This window comes from Neodiprion lecontei, chromosome 4, assembly GCF_021901455.1.
Source record: "Neodiprion lecontei isolate iyNeoLeco1 chromosome 4, iyNeoLeco1.1, whole genome shotgun sequence".
Classification (NCBI taxonomy): domain Eukaryota; kingdom Metazoa; phylum Arthropoda; class Insecta; order Hymenoptera; family Diprionidae; genus Neodiprion; species Neodiprion lecontei.
The window spans coordinates 41,246,632-41,269,979 of record NC_060263.1 but is presented as its reverse complement, the minus strand read 5'-3'; the positions used below and the strand labels follow the sequence as shown (position 1 = coordinate 41,269,979).

Below are 23,348 nucleotides of genomic sequence, written 5' to 3'. Positions count from 1 at the left end.
AAGTTGAACGGATTTTCAAATATATGGCGCGTTTCTCAAACGATTTTAAACCCTACAGCTGCCTACGATCTCGATATTGTCGGTTAGGTTGTTTCTTTCGCAAACATGTAACTTGTACGTTATGCTACATCGATTACTTCGCGATTGCTGCACACACGTCGAGCGGACGTTTATTTGATTATTTATAATAAGAGCGTGGTTTACATCGACTTATCACGCGCTTCTGTTGTTTGGAATATTTTTCAAATAAACAACAGGAATCCACACGTTTCTTAGACAGCTGACAGGCGATCGACGAATTGGCGCGTTTGTTCAAATTAATAAATCACGACGCGACGCGTTGATGCGTCTTCACTTTCTCTCCGTCTCCGCGTTTCCTTTCTTTCTTTGTATAACTTGAATTTTACCTCATCTTTACGACTTGTACTTACATACGGTTGCTAAATTTTAATTTCTCAACTTACACAAGTTTTAATTAATTAACAAACGTCGATTCAGGGAAAAAACAAGCCTCGTCAAAATTTTACAAAATCCGCACTTACTGCCGACCGAATATCGTCGCATGTATACACATGCATATATGTGCACAAACGGTGAAGTCGAAGCCGTCGCGGGGTCTATCAAATAATAATATTCAGAGGCATTCGAGCAAACACAAACGTGATAGCACGCCGCATGCTTGTTTAGAATATACTGAATATATTTTGACCCGAAGCAGCGCCGGTGCTTCGCCTCGGCGAACCTCGGGGACCCTCGGGATCTGTCCCAGGGTCGGCGCGACGCGTTCGACTCGCGGGGGTCGAGGAGGAGGAGAAGGAGAAGGAGGGAGAGAAGAGTCGGAGATACGATTCGACCGCCGTCGGAGTGACTCGGGGGCCAAAATTCATTTTCTGCATTCGGTCTATCGATATAACCTCGCCAAAAATAAGACAAAGAAGAAAAAGAGATAAAAGAAAAAAAAAACGAAAACCCTCGACCGGAGATTCGCACGAGTCAGCGACGTTGTTTCGAGATTTTGAAATCGAACGACGGAGAAAACGAAGAGTAAAATCAACGGATAAACGCTGCACGGGTGGAAAAATCGCTACGCGATAGGATTGCCCCCCTCGTTACTACGAGTACGAGTTCTATTAAATTCATCCGCATGATCGCGTTCAACAATGAATCGTGATTTGTACATCCCGCTGACTCGCTTCGACCTTATAATACGTTTAATGTTTCACCCGTGGACCTGTAAGTGTAGGTACCGTAACGTCACCTCTGCGTGTATTTCTCATTTAGTAACCAGTTTTCTGCAAGCTAAACATACAAAGTTTTGCATAACAATATTGAGAAGCGTATAAGAATGAAAATAGAGGTGAAAATTAGAACCCGAAAGGTGATGTATTATAGGTATATACCGCTTTGCGAACAGCCTTCCACGAAGATCCTCATCGTCGTTATACTTTGAGTTCTGTCCCGAGATTCCAGGACCATTCTCTTACGGATCGACACTTTGCGGTTATTAAAAACTTTTACCTGGAACTCTGGTAGAGATCCAGCCGGTTTGGTTTTCAAGCAAATATAAACCCTGGTCCAGACAAAGTTCCGACTAATTTCGATCTAAGGTCCAACTCTGCGTGGCAAGAGCAAACGGACAGATGCCTAGGTGGATAGACGGATGTATAGATAGAGCGAGAGCGATCGGGACAAGGGAGCAAAAGTGAGAGATTGGGGTAGCCGGGGACAAAAGTCACTTCCATACTCCTGCATTATCTTCCAGGCGCTGATCACGATCCAACGCATGGTGACACGTATATGTACCAAGAAGATGCTAGGTATTCGTAACATTAATGTCCACGGTTCGTCTGTCCTTGGGGGACACCATGTGCGAACAGCGAACAGACTGCTAGGAGTGACCGTCGCATCGGTTCCGGTGAAACCCTGCTGGGTTTGTACCGTAGATACGGATGTGGGTACTGCAACGTGGTCGTGGCTGATTCCTCATCCCGCAACTGCAGCTACCTATCAGGAATACCACTGGGTATTGGTAAGTTACACAGAAGCCCTGTGGCTCGTATACCCAAGTGTTTAAGGACCGGCGTCGCCGCGGCCGCGGAGAAACACCAGTCAAACCAAGAGACTTGACCAGGTCCAGCCACTAATCCACCGTACACCTCCGCCTCCGGCCTCAACCCAACTCTCCAGCATGTTCGTTATAGTTCGTGTGCGACCCCGCCGACACACGCGTGAATGCGATGCAGTCTGGATCTACGCATCCACCACACGACCGCACCGACATGCAACCCGTGTCTCAGGCCCACGATCAGCCACACTCGGCGAACGTATGGGAGAGGAGATTCGAGAGTATACGTTACTTGCCACACGCGTGCACGTGAGTACGTGCGTGGAAGAGACGGGACGGTGTGTGCCATGCACTTCTGTCAAATGGACCGACCGCGGCTGACGGCTCCTTCCCGAGAGAACACACGTTCCATCTACTACTCGTCCGATAAACGTTGAACAAAGTCCTCGACTGGCACATGTTACACTTCTGGTGCTCCTTATTGTTAGCCGGCTGGCTCGCTGGCTCCGTAGCTTGAAACTTTTGGACTTCCAAGTGCCATTTGCGTGCGCCACCCCGCGTGGGGAGAGGTACACCTGATCTGCGTAATTTATACGACATAGCGGTGAGATTCGCCCATCTGACGCTAAGCGTAAGCGAGTACGATGACAAAATCTGTTGGCGACCAGGGCTTAACTTGCGTCGGAACTCGGGGTCCGACCTACCAATACGCGTAAGTGCAGTACGTCATGCGGGGGGGGGGGGGGGGGGCGATCAGTGAAAATAATCAAGTCCAGAGGTGCAGTTGAACGATAAACCCACCCGATCGCCCTATGCAGCTTTTGCAAAAGGTAAGAGGGAGAAGGGGCGAAATCTCCGCCAACCAAAATAGCTTATAAGTTATAGTCTCGCCAGCAACCTTCCATGGGTAATGCGCTCGATACACATTATGCAAATTGACGTTATCGATTGGTATGACTTATTGTTAGGCGCGAGAAGACGTGGTGTTGACCGTTTTTCTAATCCCGGCTTCATCACGCGTGTCGGGTTCGGCCAGCTGAACCTAACCTAGCCTCAGAACTCTTCGGAATGGCGAGAGATATCGAGATTGTACAGCATGCGTAATGGGTAAAGCGTATCTTTGACTTTCAAATATATGTATATGTTTTGGAAGCTATCCGGGACAGGCGATCGATAAAAAAAACCTTTAACGGCTCGATCTGAATCAATGTTGCTTGTTACCCTGTTGTTTTGGCTAATCTCACCATCCAGAATCCACAATTCTGAAGACACTGTCGAAGAGGAAGTGAACAAATTGCTACAGCAGTCGAAAGATAGATAGATAAGTAGATAGATAAGAGATTTATTACGTCCATAGCGATGTTAGACAAGTACATAATGGCACAAATTTAATACAAGATACAGGAAATATAGAGACAGATGAAGCAAGTAAACGGACGAAACATAACTTGAAGTAGATAAAATCAAAACCCAATGAGAAGAAATTAAAGTAGATAAAGTAGAGAGTACACTGATATAGGTTAAGGGGGGTGGGTACATCAGTGATAAAATTTCAAAATTTTTTTTACATTTGCACGATGCTTCGACCTTTGACTAATCCCTTCCCAAACATGAGGTCAAATTTTTTTTAAATGTCGGAGTTACAAAGAATCTTGTATTCGAACCCCAAACAGCAAGATGCAGTCTATCCGCCACTGTATTGTAAGAGGCATTTGTTACCAGGTTACCATGTCAACCGCAGTAAATAACGTAAGTTTTCTCTGTAAATAAGTACTTGCGAATTCGTGGTGAGTTGAAAAAACACCGATGCTTTGACGTAATGAAGCAATCCTGCAACTTTAAACGCGTTTTTCTCGAATCCAAGTTTTTCAAATCGGTGCACATGATAATTCGTTAACTATTTTACAAATGAATTGAAATTTGGACAGCATATGCTTCATTCCCTTATTTTAGAATTCAGTCGGCCAGATTGTTGATAAATTTATTTTTCCACTTTTTTAACTCGACTCACTGTGCAAGACAGTGATAACTCGTTGCTTCTTTTGTTCATACAGTCGCCATTTTTGTAAATTTTCTAAATTAAAAAATGTAGTTAACTGAAGTTCTAGTTTCATATCGTAACTTCAAAATGAGGTTTTGTTTTTTTGGTTCAGACGAGCCTTTTAGCCGGAAGGCTGTCTAGCGCTAAAAAGGGGCTTTCCACTCAACCAGCTGCCACGCGCGCCATTTTGAATATTTTCTGATAAAAAAATTAGCATATATACCTACTTGAATATGTGTACATTCATATAAAAAAAGTGATAGTACAAATGCAATAGAATCACAGAAAAAAAGATCCGCGTTTTTTTTCGTTCTCTAATGTACCCACCGCCCTTAAAACAAGGAATGAGATAAAATAAAATTGGACAAGGAATGAGATAAAATAAAATTAAAGATAGAGATAACAGGTAGAGTAGAATTGAGGGAAATATGAAAAAAAAAACGAAAATGTGAGCTGTCACGAAAAACAATGAAAATTAAGTCGGTCCCGCCAAGAGGGAAGAGAGAGAGAGAGAGGGGGGGGGGGGGGGGATCAAATCGCTTCATTGTTACCATGATTATGAAGCGAAGCAATCTATAATCATCGTGCAGTATGTGTTACGTATAATTACAATGAATGGCAAAGTACTTTTGACTGCCATTGTCCACTGGTTGCTATTTTACGGTAACAACAGTTCAGTACTGACAAGTCGAGTGCCACTATTTAATACGATGCGAAACTGCGTTTCGTAAGCGAGGCAGCCACGAGAAGTCGTAAATCATATGGGTTTATGGCCCAATAAAATGATAAAGTAATAATGCCGTGAAGTACCGACTTCATCAAAACTGAATAATTATCACGTGAAAATGTGTTACAAAATCTCCTCATGGACAGAGATTATCCAGTGCCATAATCAGACATCGTTTCTGTCGTTATTGCCCGCACATCGTGCGGCGGCCAAGGCCCTCCAAATACTGCTGAACGCACGTCTCATATCCACTGGAGAAGTGCCCGTAGTAACACTGACCACGAATCTAACGAAGGCTACGAATTGATTATTGAGTCCATTGATATTGACATGCTCAACGGTTGTCACGTTCAAACCACTGCAGAACTTCCTTTACCCCCCATGTGGTTAAATTTGCTGTTGGAGGTTTAGTATCCAAATACCCGGTTTCGGGAAGAAAGAAAGAAAATAATAGACATCGAGCAGGGTACTATTTAACCAAGTGTGACTGATGATAACTTGATTGGTTGCAACGAAATCTCCCTTGTAAAACTAACCACAGAACTCTAAAACCCCAAATACGGGTAAGAAATAATGATGTCATTCGCATTACAACCCGCAAAAAAAAAACTGATGGACTGCGACTCCTGCCCCACACGATAATCATATGATCAAAAGGTGACAAAACTTGAACAATTAAAACGTTATTTCTAGGAAATTGATAGTTCATTCACAAGTGCAGGTATTCGCATTGTGAATTTGTATTGAGAGGCGAACTTGATAAGTGACGCGAAGAGGCACCCATTAGAGCACGTCGTGAAGAATCTTCGTCGCCTTCGAACGGTAACCAAGCGACCAAGCTATCATCATTGATCTTAATCGCAAATTATTTTGCAAAACCATGCTCGGAATGCAGACTGCCTTGCCGGCTGCCAGGTGAAAACCGGTGCTGGGCCGGTAGATAATCAGGCCGGAGGTGAAGTACACCGTACACCATACGTGCGTGTTGGATTCTGACCCCACTTTTAAACGGCAACGCGTAGTCGAGAGGGTCAGTGTACAACAGGCTGGGTAGACGTCGTTGGGCCGTTAAGGGTAATTATTGAGGGTATCGGACGCCATAGCGTTGTGGTTCCCTTCACAGAGAATAAAAATCCATACACGACATTTCGCAGAAACTAATGACAGCACAACCTTCATCCATGTCCATGATACGATAGAGATGGTCGTCTCTGTCGCATGTACAAGAATTTACAGTTATGCAGAATAAGAGCTGAAGAGGCTTAATAACTTTACACGAGATGTAACGCATGATTTTTCCAACAACGGAGAAGTCCGTAATGATATTATCTGCCGTTACATCACGCCAACTTACATCTTTCCTTCCAGAGCCCAAGAGCTGTTTACTCCGTAAAAGATAACGAAAAAAAGATGTTTCGGGTATGCAGAATTATAGGACGTTACTTTCGTCCGAAGCAGAACTACGTCTACTATTCGGAGTTAGTAGTTTCGCGATGTTGTGTTCAATAACCACCGCAATGATACGTTCTCAAAGTACCCTCAGAGTAGGGATACTGTCAATTATTTTGACATCCATGTTATCGTGCCAAGGAACGACTTTGGGCTGGGTTAAAAACGAGATGGAAGTTATGCGTGTTTTCAATATTTATAAACAGAGTACATTATAGGAATGAAAGTTGCATCTAGCATTTGTTCAACAATCAATATACAATCAATCGATGATCTCAGAGAACGTATGCCGCGATTTGAGATGGCCTGGTAAGTGGAATATAATTAATTGGGTGCGACGTAAAATGTCCGTCGGATTTGTAAGCAAACTGCATAGTTAGTACTGTAGTGATCTTTTGGTCTGAATGTCTTCCAGAATAGTTCTCATTTCGTCATCTTCCAAACGTCCTTCGAGACTTGGTATCAATGCTTTGGCCTCCTCAGGTGTTTCAGGGCAAAGATTCGCCAATGAAGCCAGTTCAAATTTATGGAGCTTCTTCTGCATCAGTAAACTGTAAAAACAATTAAACGCGTATTAGTAAACCAAATTGCACAGAATGTGAAACGAAATGAATCTCTTCTACTACTGCAATGAGCTCAATCTGCTGCACATACTTTCGAACCGCAGCGATAGTCTCCTTATTCCTGAACTTGCGAAATCGATTAGTGTACGTCAAACTCTTCATGAAAACCTCGGAGAACTCTTGTTCCTCTTCTGCGGATTCGTTCTGTGCCTTCCTGTGTTCCAGCAGCATGTAAACCTCAGATATCAACAGCGTCTCAGCATTTTCAAACTCTGTCAAATAACGAGTTATAGTATTGTAATAGATGTACGAAAAAAAAAATTATTTCGAGTTCCTCCTGGAAACAAATGCAGAGAGGTTTCTCTAATTGCAAGCTCATTCTGTGAAAAACGCGATCAAGTATTTCTTCAAAATTCGTTTCTTGCGTGTATTTTTCTTCTGCCAGCACGTAAAAAGTTTTTCACAGTAGGTTGAAATAGAATTAAATAATGACGCGAGGAATAAGGACGAATAAATGTTATTGTATGAACGTTCCATTCGTCTTCAAACCTTTCAGAATGTAAGAAGACGTGGATAAACAAATTCATCAGTTATTGGTTTGTTTTTGAATTTTAGTTTGGCATGGGTTGTTCGTCTGAATTAGTAGAATGGACTTTTTATTTTTAATGCCAACTCTATAGATGGTAAATGATTGAAATTTGTGAAATTTCAATCCTTTTTGTCGGTCATGTTAAAAATAACAGAATAGGAATACTGGAGGGTTCATTGAGAGTAAAATTGGCATAAATTCACAAAAATAGTAACATTTCTATTCGTATATAAAAGAACAAGCTAACAAAGGACTTAGACTTGAGTTTGTACATTGTAATAAATAATGAAGTCTTAGCCTATTTTAACCAACACATAATCATAAAAATTAATTCACTTGTCAAATGGGCTGTCACAAAGTGTTAATATCACAATGACATTGAAATGTCGAAAAATATTCACATATAACTGCGACGAATCAATTGACCAGTGACGTGTCTTACTGAGCAGGTTTATTGATGTATCCTTCTTCTGCCAAGAAATCATATATTTTTCGCGTCTTGTTAACATCAATCTTCAGAAGAACTCTGGCTTGAGCAAGCCTCAAGCTCCCACATTTTTTATTCTCTGTTATCAACAGGTTTTTGAAGTCAAAGTAGCTTTCAGGTATAACACGAGCATTTGAGCAAAGATCCCGTTCAGCCGGAGTAAGGCGGTCGTATCCAGGAAGCCCTTGAATAATAAGAGGCGGCGGTGCTTTACGTTGGGGAACATTTGGTGCAACATGAGGTGTAGTCTTTACAATGCAGCCAGGTAATACAGTCTGCCAGCAATATTCTGTATTACTCATATACTGCTTTCTCTCTTTTTCATGTTCCATGCGCAGCTTGGCCAACTTTTGAAACATCGGTACTGAGTGAAACCTTGTGATACCATTTCGGCGAAATTCAAATAATCTTCTAATGTAATTTCTTAGTTCACCAGCGTGGTGAAGACCCTCGATTATGTAATCAAAATCCATCCCACTGACAAGTTGCATGAATGTTAGTAATCTTTCGATCAAAGGTCTGGTAAGAGTCGATTCGTACCTTTGAAGCCATGATATGGTTCTACGAAACGAAATAAGCCCATGATTACGTACAATTTTTCTACGCCTTTGCCTTTCTTTGAGTCTGTGATTGTAGGCATTTACTATTGCAACTTGGAGGTTTTTTCCAAGCTCCAAATGCTTGTCGGCAGGACAGAATTCTTCATATTTTAAATCTGAGACTAACAATTCAGCATAATTGTCAAAATTTACTTCGAAATCTGATCTAGCTGCATTGTATCCGGCCAATAATTTGTAGTTTATCGTATTGCTGGCAAATCTTGGCGGGTCTTCAAGATCTTGAAGTTTGTAAAGGTACGGTACAGCCTCGGAGCCAAACAAGCTGACCTCGGTTTCTTTTATCTTCGGTAATCCAGGCAAATTTTGATTGTCTATGAAATTGTGCAGGTAATGCTTCCTGCACTCATCCGGCGACTTGTTCTGCAATCTCCTCGATATATCGTCCCAATTGCCGAATCCACACTCTTGCAAGACATCCAAAAGTTCGAGTTCCTCTTTGGCGGACCAATTGGAACCGGGTATAAGTGGGAATTCGTTTTTTATTATAATGTAATTGTGGTTATTTTTATGTTCCTCAATTTCGGCACCGTTTGAAAAACAGTTGGGACATATCTCTATGTTCAAACACTCGGCGCACTTTATGTATGGCTCGTACAGTGTCGATTTACACACACAACACGCGGGGTCAGAAGTAAGGATTTCTTCCTTCACGACTGATACCTCGAGATCGACGTCGTGTTCCGACTCATTTGCAAAACTCGACGGACAGTCTGAAAGTAAGAAAACCGTTACTCGAGACCTTTGTTCAAGGATGACTGAATTAGTTGCTTAAAACGGTATTTTTTTTCCATATACCATTCAATGCTTTCAAGCCCCATCGTTTTAGGTTATGTCTGCGACGTGAAATTGTTCGCGAAATTATAAAAGTAGCCGCTAATTTCAAAGAAAATTTTACAATTTTCTCACCTTTTGGAAACTGGAGGTCTGCCGCATCCTCTTCAGTCATATCCGTTACATTTGTATTAGCCATTTCTTATGTTTTTTTGAGAAATAACAACGAACTACTTTGCACGGGTAACGCTGTTTACACACAATGCACAATTGCGTGACCGTCGATAAGCGTTGGAAGGAGTTGACTGATCTTCTCACAGATAGCAGCACTTAACGAAAAGCGTGTTTTTTGCCTGTCAAAACGTTACTTCGTCCATCAGATTATCGACGAAGTTAGCAACGAATTCGTCAGGCAGATTCTACCGTACCGATGGAATTCAACAGTCGAATTGAATCGAATATTTGAATATCGCATAATTTGAATTACATTCGAATGGTGCGAAGATTCGAATTGTTTGAAAGATTTAAGTATTCGGAATATTCACATTATGGGACTCCAATTATTCACATACCCTCAACAAAACTTCTTGGCAAGTGTCTGACAACAATGGTGTCTATGAAATTACCAGTATATCTATGAAGGAAGAAAAAAATTATTAATGAAATTTCATAACTTTTCCGAAATCAACAATTTTTCCACGAATAAAGAATCTTATACAGCGATTTGGTTTCGCGCCTTGATAATGAAACTGGAACAAAGGCAGGCGAAGCCTTGACCAAAATGCATCGAAATTATTATTCTGCGTAGGTCGATGTTCATGTATAATAGTCGGACATATTATACATGCAAACGAGTATTTTTTAGCATAATGAATATCTGAGATGAACGGATATAAAATTATGCTTACCACAAGAATTTACGGTGTATAGTATACCTCATAGCTCGCATCGGTAATATTTTGGCAAATTTTGGTTCCAGTTCAGCGAAAGATTTTCTTTCTTAAATTCCATGGGACGCAATGTATTCCTTATAATATATATTTATCCATGAAACGCGTAAAGTCTATGCAACGGTTGTACGGCCTATAAATACTACATAAAATGTAGAATGGCCTGAGGTCACGCTGTGTGTCGACAGAATATTCGATAAAATGATTCGGCAACTGAATAATTAATTCCAGCATGCTAAGCCAATTACCATATTCCAATTTGTTCGTGAAACTCGAATCAAGCTCGCACGAACTCAATAAATTGCTGTCTAATATACTCACATTGTACGATTGTACAATGCAAACATTCTAGTGCAGAATTATTTCAGAGGAATTTTCGAAAGCGGCATAGTAGTTTCTAATCTTGTGGTGCGAAAATTGTCGGTTGGATTTAAAAGTTTGATGTAAAATATCGTAGAACGGCTGAATAGTGGGATGTACAGTTATGCAATAATTATTCGTAAAAAATTTTACAACAGCCAGAAAATTTTATTGCCGAAATGAAATAAACATGCCGGCGATTTCAGTTTTGCAATAAAACAGTTGCGAATACGCAACCACCATCATCCAGCAACATTTCACGTCAAATAAAATGATACAAAGGATATTTTAACCAAGATTTAGAGTCGTAACTGCGTGTCTGAAAACTGCATTTATCCATCAAAATTCGCCATGTGTCTAGCAAAAACTTCTTTTAGTTCGGTTATAATCTTTACTCGATATTCATCTCATGTGAAAAAAACAAAGAGTCGATTATAACGTGATCCAGGTTTTGCGGATGCAGCATTCGTACATCGTGTCGTGGACATACATATTCTTACGATTAGACGTCCTACAAGTATGCCGTACGTGCCTCGAAATTCGAGGTTGTATATTTTATAATTGTAGTTGCCTTTGTGCTTGCCTCGAATGTCAGATAACGTATCTGCAGGGAAAGAATTCGGTAGCACGAGTGACAATGTCGAGAATTAAGACTTCATTTATAGGGTGATCAAAAGGAGCAGAAAAATGATGCGGTTAAATAATCTTCAAATCCGACCGATTCGCCACATCCACCTCAGGTGCGTGAATCACACGAATCTCCAAAAAAATATCTTATTCCAGCTGCATGGCATGTTTTTAATAAATATTGCGTTTTCAAGTGTGCCGAAACCAAAAATGACTTCCATTTCCCTCCAACGCGTACAATATTTTTGCTTGCAAAATAAAAGATGTTCGCGTAAAGAAAGCATAACAATAACGAAAAAACCGCCATTTCATTGCAATGAACTAAAGAATATTTCTCATGAAATTAAACAAACAATTTTTTTATCAAATGTACTCAACATTCCGTGTTCATACATTTTGCTTACGAAACCATTTCTTCTTCTCTTTGATACACCTCCGAACGAGCTTCCGCTTTCCATTTTCTATTTCCCTGCTTGTATTTATTCTTGAGTCTCACTCTGATACATATTAAATGAAAGTAAGAAATCACTTTTGCATAAGATTTTTGGAATCAAGAACAGGATACCAGATTTCGAGTTGAACGGAATATTCACTCCGAATGAAACTACAAACACGAGTTGGAGAAAAAACCTGACGTGATGGAACCTTTTGAGTATTTTTCCCGGTTTCAGTGAGTGAAAATCAATAAGAAATGAATAAAGAATCTGTGCAGTTTTTTGGTTTCAGACCTATGTTACACTTCGGATTCACTACCTTTACGACTTGACGACTCTTCTCTTCTTTACACTGTTATACGCATCGAATTCTTCGTGTCATAAAATACAGGCTCCAAATTGGATTGAATCAAACGGTAAACATCCAGGGTAACTCCTTGCAAGCCTGAAGCCGAGCAATATTAAAACTTGTTTACTCGCACTTGACAGATCGCAGATTGACAAACTGTCAAAGTCAATCGCTGTTACAAGACTCCGAAATCCGTATTTAGTATTCCACTACTAGTGAATATTGAGAATCGAAGCTGTAGATAAAATTTTGTTCAACAGTTGGCATGAGTGAAAAACTTGGTGTACCAAAAACGCAGTCGTCAAAACCCTTCATCATTTCTCTTACGAATCCATCGATAAAATACAGCGTCTTATTCATCCTCATGAAGGTAAACGCGAAACGTTATCTTCTCGACATCGATATGTAAACAACAGAACTGTCGTAACGTCGGATTTCATCGTGGATTCTGAGTGAGAACCAGACGTAAATTAAACGACGGACTTACCTCTCTAGCGCCTACATCGGCTCGTTCCATTGATCCGTTAGAATAATCAACGACCGAATCGTAGAGTGTAATAGAAAACTATGAACATTACGGCGTCGCCTGAGCAGCCGGATTTTTCCAACGCCCGAACTCTTCACTTTCACGAATTCAACGTCGGCGATAGCAAAACGGAAGGACGTCAGGTATTCGGCTTTGCTAGGAAAAATATGTTCGATACCGTCTACAAGCTGACGACGGTCGAAGGGTGAGCGCAGTTTAATTAACTAACTAAAACACGGATCACTCCATATTTTTATAGCTTTCAGGTTAGCTAGAATGATTCGTTTCGAATGAAAAACGAGTCGATTCGAATTCACTCTTATCGAAAATAGAATTGTGATTCTTGCTCTTCAATAATTCGGTTTAACATCGTCGTTCTAAAATATTTGACATTTGGACTTGCAGTTAACGATTCGTTAGCTTCGGGGGGGGGGGGGGGGGGTTACTGCTTGGATCTAAAATCATACCTATTTTTAGGATTTTTTTTAGAGGAAATGAAGACATTTAAAGCAATTTGAGTTTGAGGGCTTTATTATTTATAGTGTCAAAAACGTTTGAGAATTTTTTCATTGAAATTGCTAATAAAATAGCGACGTGACGCATATAAATAGCGAACGACCACGTTTTTAAGTGGGTGACGCAAATTCCTCGCTCAATTTTATCCGATCGATTTGAAATTTTCACACAATATTTAAAACTTGTCTATCGAATTTCAACGTCATGCCAAAATTTTTTTATGAAATTTGTTATAACAATATTTTGGTCGGAAGATGAAATTTTTTCTCTATCATCGTATATATTTGAAATATTTTTATTTTTTTTTATTATCATTTGGGATACGAGCTCAAACCCGAAAAGGTGTTTTGAATTGTAAATTTTTCTCTACATGCCAATACAAGTTGGACAGTGATGTCAGGAGATGCTCCACCGTAAAAGTCCTCGAGTTCGGAGTCGTTCGCTACTTATACGCGCCATGCCGCCATTTTGTTATTAATTTCAATGAAAAAATTCTGAAACGTTCTTGAAACTATAAATAATAAAGACCTCTGACTACAGTTCCTCTACGCGTTTTCATTTTCTTTAAAAAAAAAAAACTCCTAAAACGAGGTGTAATTTTAGACCGTCCAACCTGTATCCCCCTCGCAATGCACGAGCAGAACTTTTGTCGCATACATGCAGCAGCAGGCACAAAAGAGTTTCAGGCGTTCATGCCATGGTTCATGGTTACACGTGTAGCCATGATTCGCCGATTGTGTGAGCCAAGAGCGCGACGACAACTTATTGAACTCACCGGCATCGGGCGGTGCGACGTCGCCGTAGACAATAAAATTGATATGCACATACTTATTACGACTTGTCCTCTCTTCCATCTGATTCTTGAAGGTATAAGCAATCCGTCTACCTGTGAATTAATTAGACAGCCTTTGTCCAAAGTCATAGTCTTCTTTTTCATATCACGGAATGAAAAACGATCTTGGACTATGATTTGTGTATTTGGACAGACAATTTTCGCATCTGCATTTACACACCGTAAAAATTTCTGGATTTCTTTCGATTTTCTGTCATAGAATCAAAACAATGCTTTATATTGTCGCGTTACAGTTCCATTAAGTATGGTTTTGCTGTTGTTGTCTTTCTGTTTTCTCATTTTTCATTTTGTTTTATAAAAAACGAGACCCTTTGAAATACATATTTGATGTTTGGGCGTAAGTTTGTAAACAGCTGCGGTCACGGTTGTAAATCAAAGTTATCTCCTAAAATAGTGTTGCAATCCAATTGTCGTTGTGCAGTTGCGTGACTTCACATGTATGATTTTTTTTTTTTTTTTTTTTTTCATCCTCAACTGTGGATAAATCGCGTATGAAAGAAAGTAACTTTTTTTTTCTCGTTTTATTCGAAATTCTTTCACAATGCCTGATTTTTTTCTTCTCGTATATTTATCGGCATACAATACTCACTCGTGTCTATCTTCTTACGTGTAAATACGAACCGTTCCACGCGATTCTTCGCGACAATTTGGCGCCTTTGGCTTCCTCTGCCACATTGCAATAATTTCGACGCCTGACTTGAATCCGAATTGCAGGTAGACCAGTGTAACTTTTGGCGCTACCATCGACAACGAATTCCACTAGTTTTTAACGGGAGGTAGCGCAGAAAATAGAATTCATGACACGTGCGCATTAAGTATTTTAGTTTTTCAACTCGATTCCAAGATTCCAACGTCCAAGATCGGAATAAGATAGCAAGGGTCAGTTCGGATCGAGTTTTTAATCGAAATTCAAATATGTAAATATTTTCAGCCTGTTTGGGAATCTTGGAAATTTTTAGATAAGATTCTTAGAAAGCATTGAATAAACTACGAAAGTGGATAAGCGAGGATACTCGAATTTATTTGCTACAGCATAACATTTTGTTGAACCAGCCTGACAACAGTTAACTTTACCATATTGACAAGGTGATCTATTGGACTATAACAATTTCATCTACGCGATAAAAAAATGTTACAGTTTTTAAATCGACTTATTACTCACATCGTACTCACGTGCATGTACGTTCAGGTCGAAGGTAGTTGTAATAAGACATAAAAGTTACGCGTAATGTAAACACTAGTTTATATAGGCGTGGCAGTGTAGGAGGGGTCGAGTTACACGGTGATTAGTGATAGCATTGCTCAATGTCGTATAGGTGTAATACACACACGCATGACTAAAAGCGTGCGATGTATCGGCTAATTTGTCCTAATATGTTTTTGTTCTCGCGCTCGTGACGATTGAAGCTCATCGAAGAACAGGAAGCGACGCTATTGATTTTTCACTGATCAGCACACGATGTCACGCGCATCGTAGATGTGAAACTTGATTTTATTTTTTTAACAGCACGCGCTTGGCAAGAAACTAAATTATTCGAATGTAACAAATTTTGTATCAACTAAATCACAGGGTATAACGTCAACACGTCGCCTCTCGTGATCGACGGATGATATCTCTGATATTCGTCACCAACAGAAATATAACTTACATAGCCTCATCTGTCGCATGATCAGCGTGATCCTAATTCGCAGTATTTAACCACGAGTGCTAGCTAACCGAACGTTAATCGTGAGTATTGAGTTATATTCGTAAGAGGCGCGAGGTGCTCAGACACGCTTAAAAGGAAGCTTAAGGAGATGATACAACCAGCCCTTGCCGACAGCGTCGAGTGTCTTCTATTCTTGCTATTATCAGAGGCAGATGCGCATCGCAATGCAAAAAAAAAGACATGGCAGTCGTGTTCTACATGCAATCTCGAACAAAAATATACGAATACATTTTGGTTTTACGCAAAAATAGAAAAAATAAAATAAAAAATCGCACGAAAAATAGGAGATGGCGATCACGGTCTCGTATTTATCATGTATGTTTATTCTTGCGTAGAACCAAAATGAATTGGTCTGTTTTCGTTCAGAAATACATTTAGAATCCGATTTTCATACATTTTTTTGCGATTGTGATCCGTGGACTAGGATATTTAAGGTTATGTAGTACTTCTACCCTTACCGATCGAGCAAAATCACCCTTTTTCTATATTAAATCTACCATACAACGATAATACTATGTATTGAATAAACAAACGAACGTAAAGGATTCAAATTTCGGATCGTACTTTCCGATCATTTTTCATTTAATATAGGGAGAAAAAGTTTCAGTTTGCTCGGTCGGTAATGGTAGGAACACTACACGACCTCAAAGCTATCTAATTCAAAAGTCCACGTCAAAGTCTAGTATAACATTTCCTCAAAACAACTCGATCCTTGCCACCTTTCGTTTGCAAAAAATTAGGCTCAATTGCGTTCCAATTGACCGAACTCAGTCACAAGTTCGTTCATTTCACTCTCGTCATCCCGCGGTCAACAAACTACGGATATCGCGTAAAAAAAAAAACCTCTCGAGCAGTCAGACGGACACTCGACTTTGTCGCGAACACAATTGCTTTCGAAAGACAGGGAATACTCATCGGGTCAGCGTACTCCGCAAGGAAATGGTCTGTTTTACACGACGTACGTTCGATCTTGACACGGTAACCTAAAAGACATTTATTTGGCAAATCGTGAGTCGTCGTTTTATCGTCACCGCGGAACGGACGAACTGGACGGCCGTCACTAATTGTTACTTTCTGCATCTCGATTCTCATTCGCATTACAATATCTTTCAACCTACCATCGTAACTGCGAAATCATCGCCTGATAAATTGAAGCTAAAATATTACACGAAGAAAGACTTTGTCCGAATCATCAGAATCAATTTTTTCGTTCCTAATTACACGTATTCAAAATCTTGATTCGGCCAATTTGTTTCAATTTGCTCGGCTGACATATCACACTAATTCTTTCACTCTTGTAATTGGTCATTTTTCATACCGTACGGGTCGGACGTCCGAATGATGTTATCTATTTTCATGCGAAACGCAATGTTGTTTTGGGTACGTTAAGTATAACCTGAGGTGGGTAAAACGACGCAAACGCGCCAAGGACTTGGAATTTCATAAGCGTTGGCCTACCGAAAAGCAGGGCCACGATTCGAATAAATTTTGAATCTCGGCTATCATTGTTGTGTCTGAATACATATAAATGCGGTGAAACATTGCTATACGCAATAACATAAAAATCAAGAATTTCGCGTAGTTGGTAATGTTATTTATAACCGCCCTCCACACGCTTGATATGTCTCTGAGGAGTCCAATTCAATAATGTATGCATACCGTTTTCCCTAACTGTAAAAGCGACTAAGTGCCGAAGGCCTTTCACATTCGGATTCGCCACCTATTTTTGCATCGCAATTAGTAGCTAACTAAGTCATGCAGTTAATACAGGTACGAATGAAATATCTCTCTGGAGTCATAAATCGGCGCCTGCGATAGAATGTTCGGTTTCTATTCAAGTATTCTTCAAGAAATTAAGTAGACGTACGAATCTCAAACTAAACCTTAATATCAGCCGAAGGACTTGAAGATCAGGCCTGTGCCAGTGATCGAGGGAAAGATTTTTGTCCGATCTACCGACGTCGAAGATTAATAGACTTGACTTTCAAAGTGAAATCCTCATTTAATTCCGCGCGCAAAAAATCACCGCTGTACGATCGTTCAAGTTCGTCTTCAGGCCTGCGAAAGTGCCCGGCGTTTTTGAGATCATTAAATTCCGTGACTGATTATGATAGAAAAACAAAGGCTCCGCAAATAATTATAAAGTGGGTTTTTGGGTCAAACATGAGTGACCGGAAATCGGCACCGAAATCTATAAGCTTGATAAATCGTCGCTGGAGGCTTTCATCTCGGCTTTCAAAAATCGCACGTGCTAAAATCGGACACATTATACGTTACTTTTTAACTGAGAAAATGCCCGACGGTGCCGCAATGACGTTGCGCCGATTTACCGCGATCACTGACCTGACTTGACGCGCAAATTCTCGTCTCGAATATGATTCTCGGTTATTTAGCCGGCGCCTGTTGCAATTTTATGAACTCCTCCGATCATTCATGTCATTGGAAATATTCGCCTTGTCGGCGGGTAGCTAAAAATGAACAAAATGACCCCACGAAATGGCTGATCGTCGATAAGCTGCTCGGCCTGGATCGAATGCCTAGAGACTAACGGGATAATCCGGATAATTTTTAACCGTGAATGTTTTAAACGCGACGGCCACACCTTAAAGACGAGCCTGCAGAAATATCATGCACGATGCCGACGTACGACTTGATATTCTGTAATATAATTCAATCCGCGTTTATACAACGGTCAACGGTTGCTGCCCTGCCAATTTTCTGCGCAGAACTGCCGCCAGTTTAGAAACTTGACTTACGGACTCCCATTTCTCGCCTCTGCGTATCGTCAGGGAACTGATATGTTCTACGAAATAGAACAGATTTTTTTGGCCAATTTGATCCCTCGCGCTTCTTGTCGGCATTTATTAGACAGAAAGCAAATCTTGTATATATTGGAAAATTATGGTAAAACTCCGAACACGAATAGCCAAAGGTTCACGATCCCTCGTTCTTGGATTTTACCGTTTCTTGCTCGAGGCCTGTTTAATAGACGAGGGACAAGTGATGCAAAAGGCATTTTACTCGATCTCCTCGAATTCCACCGCAGACCACCTGGTTTCTCATGTATCCACAGCTCTCTGTGTCACTGCAATTTTCATACGAGCTGAGAAAAAGGACGGACGTATTTCCTTGTCATCACTTGAGTACGCGCGCGAATTGTCATTGAATTTCCTAACACACGTAGACGCGTGTAGAATTGCCTCATGCACCGCATTATTAGGCATAATCAACATACTCGATTAAATTTCAGTCGACGGTACGAAACACAAGATTCATAATTAACAAAAGAGAAGAAGTATTATTGTCCGTTACAATAGATGAACTACAGACGATTGAACGTTGGTAGTACAGGGTTGACGATACGATGCGGTGGAATGGGTAATTCATCGGTAAAGAAAACGATACAAATACAAATTTTCCATGAAAACTATTTGCTGGGAAAATTACACGGGTTTGCAGAAAAATATTTTTTTTCAACTGCACGAGACGTTTTTGTCGAATGTTATGTTTTCGAGTGGCCTGAATCGGAAAATGACTTCCATCACCCTCCATCGCGTACAATATTCCTGCAGAATACAAGGTGTTCGCATAAAAAAAGCATATCAATAATGAAAAACACCACCATTTCATTACAACGAGCCGAGCAATATTTCTTATAAAATTGAACAAACAATTTCGATGTGAAATGTATTTAACGTTCCGCGTTCATTCTTTTAGCTTATGAAACCTTTTCTTCTTCTCTTCGATACTTCTCCGAAGACGCTTCCGTTTTCCATTTTCCGTTTCCCTGTTTGTATTTTATTCTCGAGTCTCACTCTGATAAATATTAAACGAAAGTAAGACATCACTTTTGGATACCAGATTTCGAGTTAAACGGGAATTTCACTCTGAATGAAACTACAAACACGAGTTCAAGAAAAAACCCGACGTGATGAAAGTTTTTCATTAGTTTTCCTGGTTCCAGTGAGTGAAAATCTATGCGAAACAGTATGAAAAACCTGTTCAGTTTTTGGTTACAGACCAGTGTTAACTGCATCGGTTAATTAGGCGACTTCCAGATCGCGCAATAGGCGGTCACGCACAGCAGACTGCAGGGGACGGTGCACGAGCGTGTATAACGGAAGACTTTGAAAGCAATTTCAAAGAATTAATCTCTTGACGTGTTAACGTGACAAATTTGGCTTCAAGACACAAAGCGGTGTTTCTCCAACTCAATTACATGAAAATCGTGGCAAGCTTTGGAAGTTGACGCGAATACGGGAAGGACTTATCCTATAACCAACTTGGATCTCTAACCGGAAACGTCCAAGATTCCATGAAGGGAGGGAGAAAAATTTATATCCCTCCGAGATGACGCATTAAACTTAGGGAAACTGTTGTTCTTCACAACGAGCTGCGGATACTGTGGAGGAAAAAAACAGAGCATTGATTCCGGAAAGTCTAACCGCACATCTTCCGCACCTTTTGAGAAACGTTGAACACTGCCAGATGCGGGTTAAAGCGTCCCGGTGCTTTTTTCAGGAACCCCGCGCTTTTGAAAATCCAAGCTTGCCTCGTCGGAGCTACAATCTTTTAATTTTTCCGTGTACGACGGTGATTTCGAAATTTTGCAAAACTAACCAAAAAACAAGAATCTAGGACTGGTTGGAGAGGAAACTTGGACTCGAGTTTTGCGCTATGACCAATCGCAGCACAAAGCTGATGACAAGCAGGCAAAAATACGTTGTGCATACTGGAAACAGAGAGAATGAAAACTGATTTCACTTATAGCAACAATTGGCTCGAAGTCACGCGCATCTCAGAAGTCCGATAAGAAGTTTCCTGCACGTTGCAAATTCCTCGCATCGAAGCGAAGCTTCGTACGTCTACGTTAGCTACACACGCTATTCCCACGATGACGAGCCAGCTCCGAGGTATCGTACAAAGCCCGTGCGTTGGCTTAGGCACGAGGCTTCGTAAACCGACACCTCATACGCTCGCATATGTGGGAGGCTTCGGAGACGCGGACCAAGAAGATTACACGAACCGTAGGCATGAATTAAGGAAACGTTAGATTCTCGGGATTATATTCGACCGGCTCGTTAGGTGTTTAACTTGTGCCCGAGCACGGAGTGAGGAGGTGAAGCGAATCACCGAGTTCCGTTGGCACGACGCACGATAATAATTACTCAATTGAACACATTGTCTGCAACATGCCCACCAGCCGTGAGTCTAGGGAAAATGTCCTTGTCGTTTTCACGCAAATACCGCCAGAAGGACGGTGCGACTTTGAATTTGAAGCCTCACGCTCTGGCGGTGTGCGATGCATCTGAATATCGGCTATCGGCGCAAAAGTATCATCGTTTCATCATTCGACACGCGTGACCGGTACGGCAAATTACTGATAAACCTTCGACGGAGGTTGGCACAAAGGGTTAAATGGATGCTACTGAATGATTTTCAAAAAGGCACGAATAGTGCCAATGGGTTCGGAACGACCGTTCGACGACAGTGAGCTGCCTTACTTTGGCCAATCCAATTGCGATTACCAATGCTGATGGTAACAATATTTGGCAGTAACATTGAGTTCGTCGTAACTACGAAAAATTCCCGGTTGTGGAAAATCGCTGAAAGCGTAAAAGATTTCAGATAATCGTGAAAAACCTAGTATTTTTTGTAGAACGGTAGAAACTTTTACGAAAAGTTATGAAAATCTACGAGTTTGTACGAAAAATAACAAAAATTGCGTATTTGAAGTAGATTGAATTTTTTTTTTTTTTTGCAGAAAACTACGCGGATTGACGAATAATTACGAATATCTACGACCTTTTATGAAAGACAATTTCAATCTTGCACCTAAACATTACGATCTTTTTCTTCTTCGTAGAAGAAGTATAAATTTCTACGAAAAATTATGATAATCTACAACTTTCTATGAAAAATAATGAATTTTTACAGAAATTATGACCACAGGATTACATGATTAAATTTTCGCTGGTATTAACAGTCAATGATGACAAGATGCAATCGACGGAATGATGCTTTTAGTGACGACGTTTCGGAATTTCCAACCAATTTAGCGATAGCCATTATTAAGAAAAACTGGGCGCTCATATCAAAACACACTGCCTTTCCAAAAACAAAATTCATCCAAGCTGTGGATATATGCTTCAGCTCCACATATTTTACACACTAAAACAGTTTTTATAGACAAATCTATGGTGTTGCCATGGGGTCACCCATCAAACCTGTTGCAGCTAATCTGGTCATGGAAACCCTAGAACAGTCAGTCATAAACTCCTTACCCTTCAAATTAACATTTTATAAGAGATACGTTGATGATATCATTACATGCGTACACAAGGATAATATTCAAAAACTAGTCGATGCGTTTAATTCATATCATCCACGCATCAATTTCACACACGAGTTAGAAGATAATAACAGAATTAGCTTCCTAGACATGTGAATAATTAATCATGAGGGAACAATACAAACGGTTTGGTATCACAAACAAACCTGGTCAGCTAGATACGTCAATTTCCGCTCACACCATCCACTACAATACAAAAAAAGTGTCGCGATAGGTTTACTAGATAGAAGCATTGCACTTTCAAATGGATAGTTTAGGAGAAAAAAAAAATCTAAAACTAGTACGAGAAACATTAAAGAAAAACGGCTATCCTAACAAACTGATTAGACACTTACAGAAAGAAAGAATTGATAAACATTACAACAGTTTTAACGTTGGTTATTGTGAAAACGACAAAAATAAATGCGTAGGATCAATTCCATACATTGAAGGCCTATCGCAGAACATAAAAACTACATTGCGAAAGGAAAACATTAATGTGTCGTATAAAATCACCAACTCTTTAAATAATTTATTCAGATGTTTAAAATCTAAAACACCAAAGCTCGAACAAACTAATACCATCTATAAGATTAATTGCACAGATTGCCAAAAATGTTACATAGGCCAATCTTCACAACATTTAAAAAAAAGGATCGCAAATCACAAATATGACATCAAAACACATGATCCAGAAAAATCGGCATTAGCGTATCACGCATTAGTTGAAGGACACAAGTTCAACTTTGAAAATGTAATAATATTAGACAAGGAGAAAAACTGGCATGAAAGAATTGTAAAAGAAATGATACACATATCAACAAATGATACTGTAAACAAAAGAACAGACATCGAAAATCTAAGTCAGCTTTACGTAGACATTTTATAATATCGCAAAAAATATACGTTGTTAAAGGTCGTGTAAACAAAGTGTCCAAAGTGTGTATAACAACAATCACACAGATAAATATATGACATTATATCATCGTTATGATAACTAACATTAAGCAGGTCAATTTGACAGACGGATAGTTCACTTCCTTCTATAACTCCATGTAAGAAACAACTGTTAAGCTAAGGAATGTCTAAAGATGTGAGTGTATAATATTTCATCATTTTATGACAACATAACAACTATAGCAAATAATGGTATTTATGTATAAAAAATTTTAATCGAAAGTTCAAATTGTAAAATATGTTAAATTCAAATTAGCTAATTTTGTAATTCTCTGTACAATATTTTTTTAAGAAACCTGATGATAGCGGGGTCCTGTCGAAACGTCGTTAGTAAAAGCATCGTTCCATGAATTGCATCTTGTCATCATTGACTGTTAATACCAACGAGAATTTAATCATACAAGAAACACAGTCACGAAATTCA

General features: G+C 40.0%; 2 protein-coding genes across 7 annotated transcripts in view; both read right to left on the bottom strand.

The window, feature by feature from the left end:
* The window catches only part of LOC107219437, a 109,137-nt gene extending 108,465 nt beyond the window's left edge, over positions 1–672 (bottom strand). For 2 of the 5 annotated variants that reach the window (XM_046738879.1, XM_046738875.1), the window contains exon 1: positions 432–672. The gene's annotated coding sequence lies outside the window, so the exon portion shown is untranslated. The remainder of the gene's footprint in view (positions 1–431) is intronic. The other 3 variants (XM_046738877.1, XM_046738880.1, XM_046738876.1) reach the window with 2 other exon arrangements.
* Positions 673–6,459: 5,787 nt separating this feature from the next.
* Positions 6,460–9,604, bottom strand: LOC107224665 (DNA-directed RNA polymerase II subunit Rpb4). 2 transcript variants are annotated; one of them, XM_015666004.2, is made up of 3 exons: positions 9,448–9,598; positions 6,937–7,117; positions 6,460–6,833 (listed from the first exon to the last, which is right to left on the bottom strand). In XM_015666004.2, the coding sequence occupies exons 1-3, from the start codon at positions 9,509–9,511 to the stop codon at positions 6,659–6,661; spliced, it is 420 nt and encodes a 139-aa protein (XP_015521490.1). In that variant the 5' UTR covers positions 9,512–9,598; the 3' UTR covers positions 6,460–6,658. The 2 variants fall into 2 exon arrangements, with proteins under 2 accessions (XP_015521490.1, XP_015520704.1); XM_015665218.2 differs by lacking the exons at positions 6,460–6,833; positions 6,937–7,117 and adding an exon at positions 7,139–9,251 and having other exon boundaries at positions 9,448–9,604.
* Positions 9,605–23,348: the final 13,744 nt, after the last annotated feature.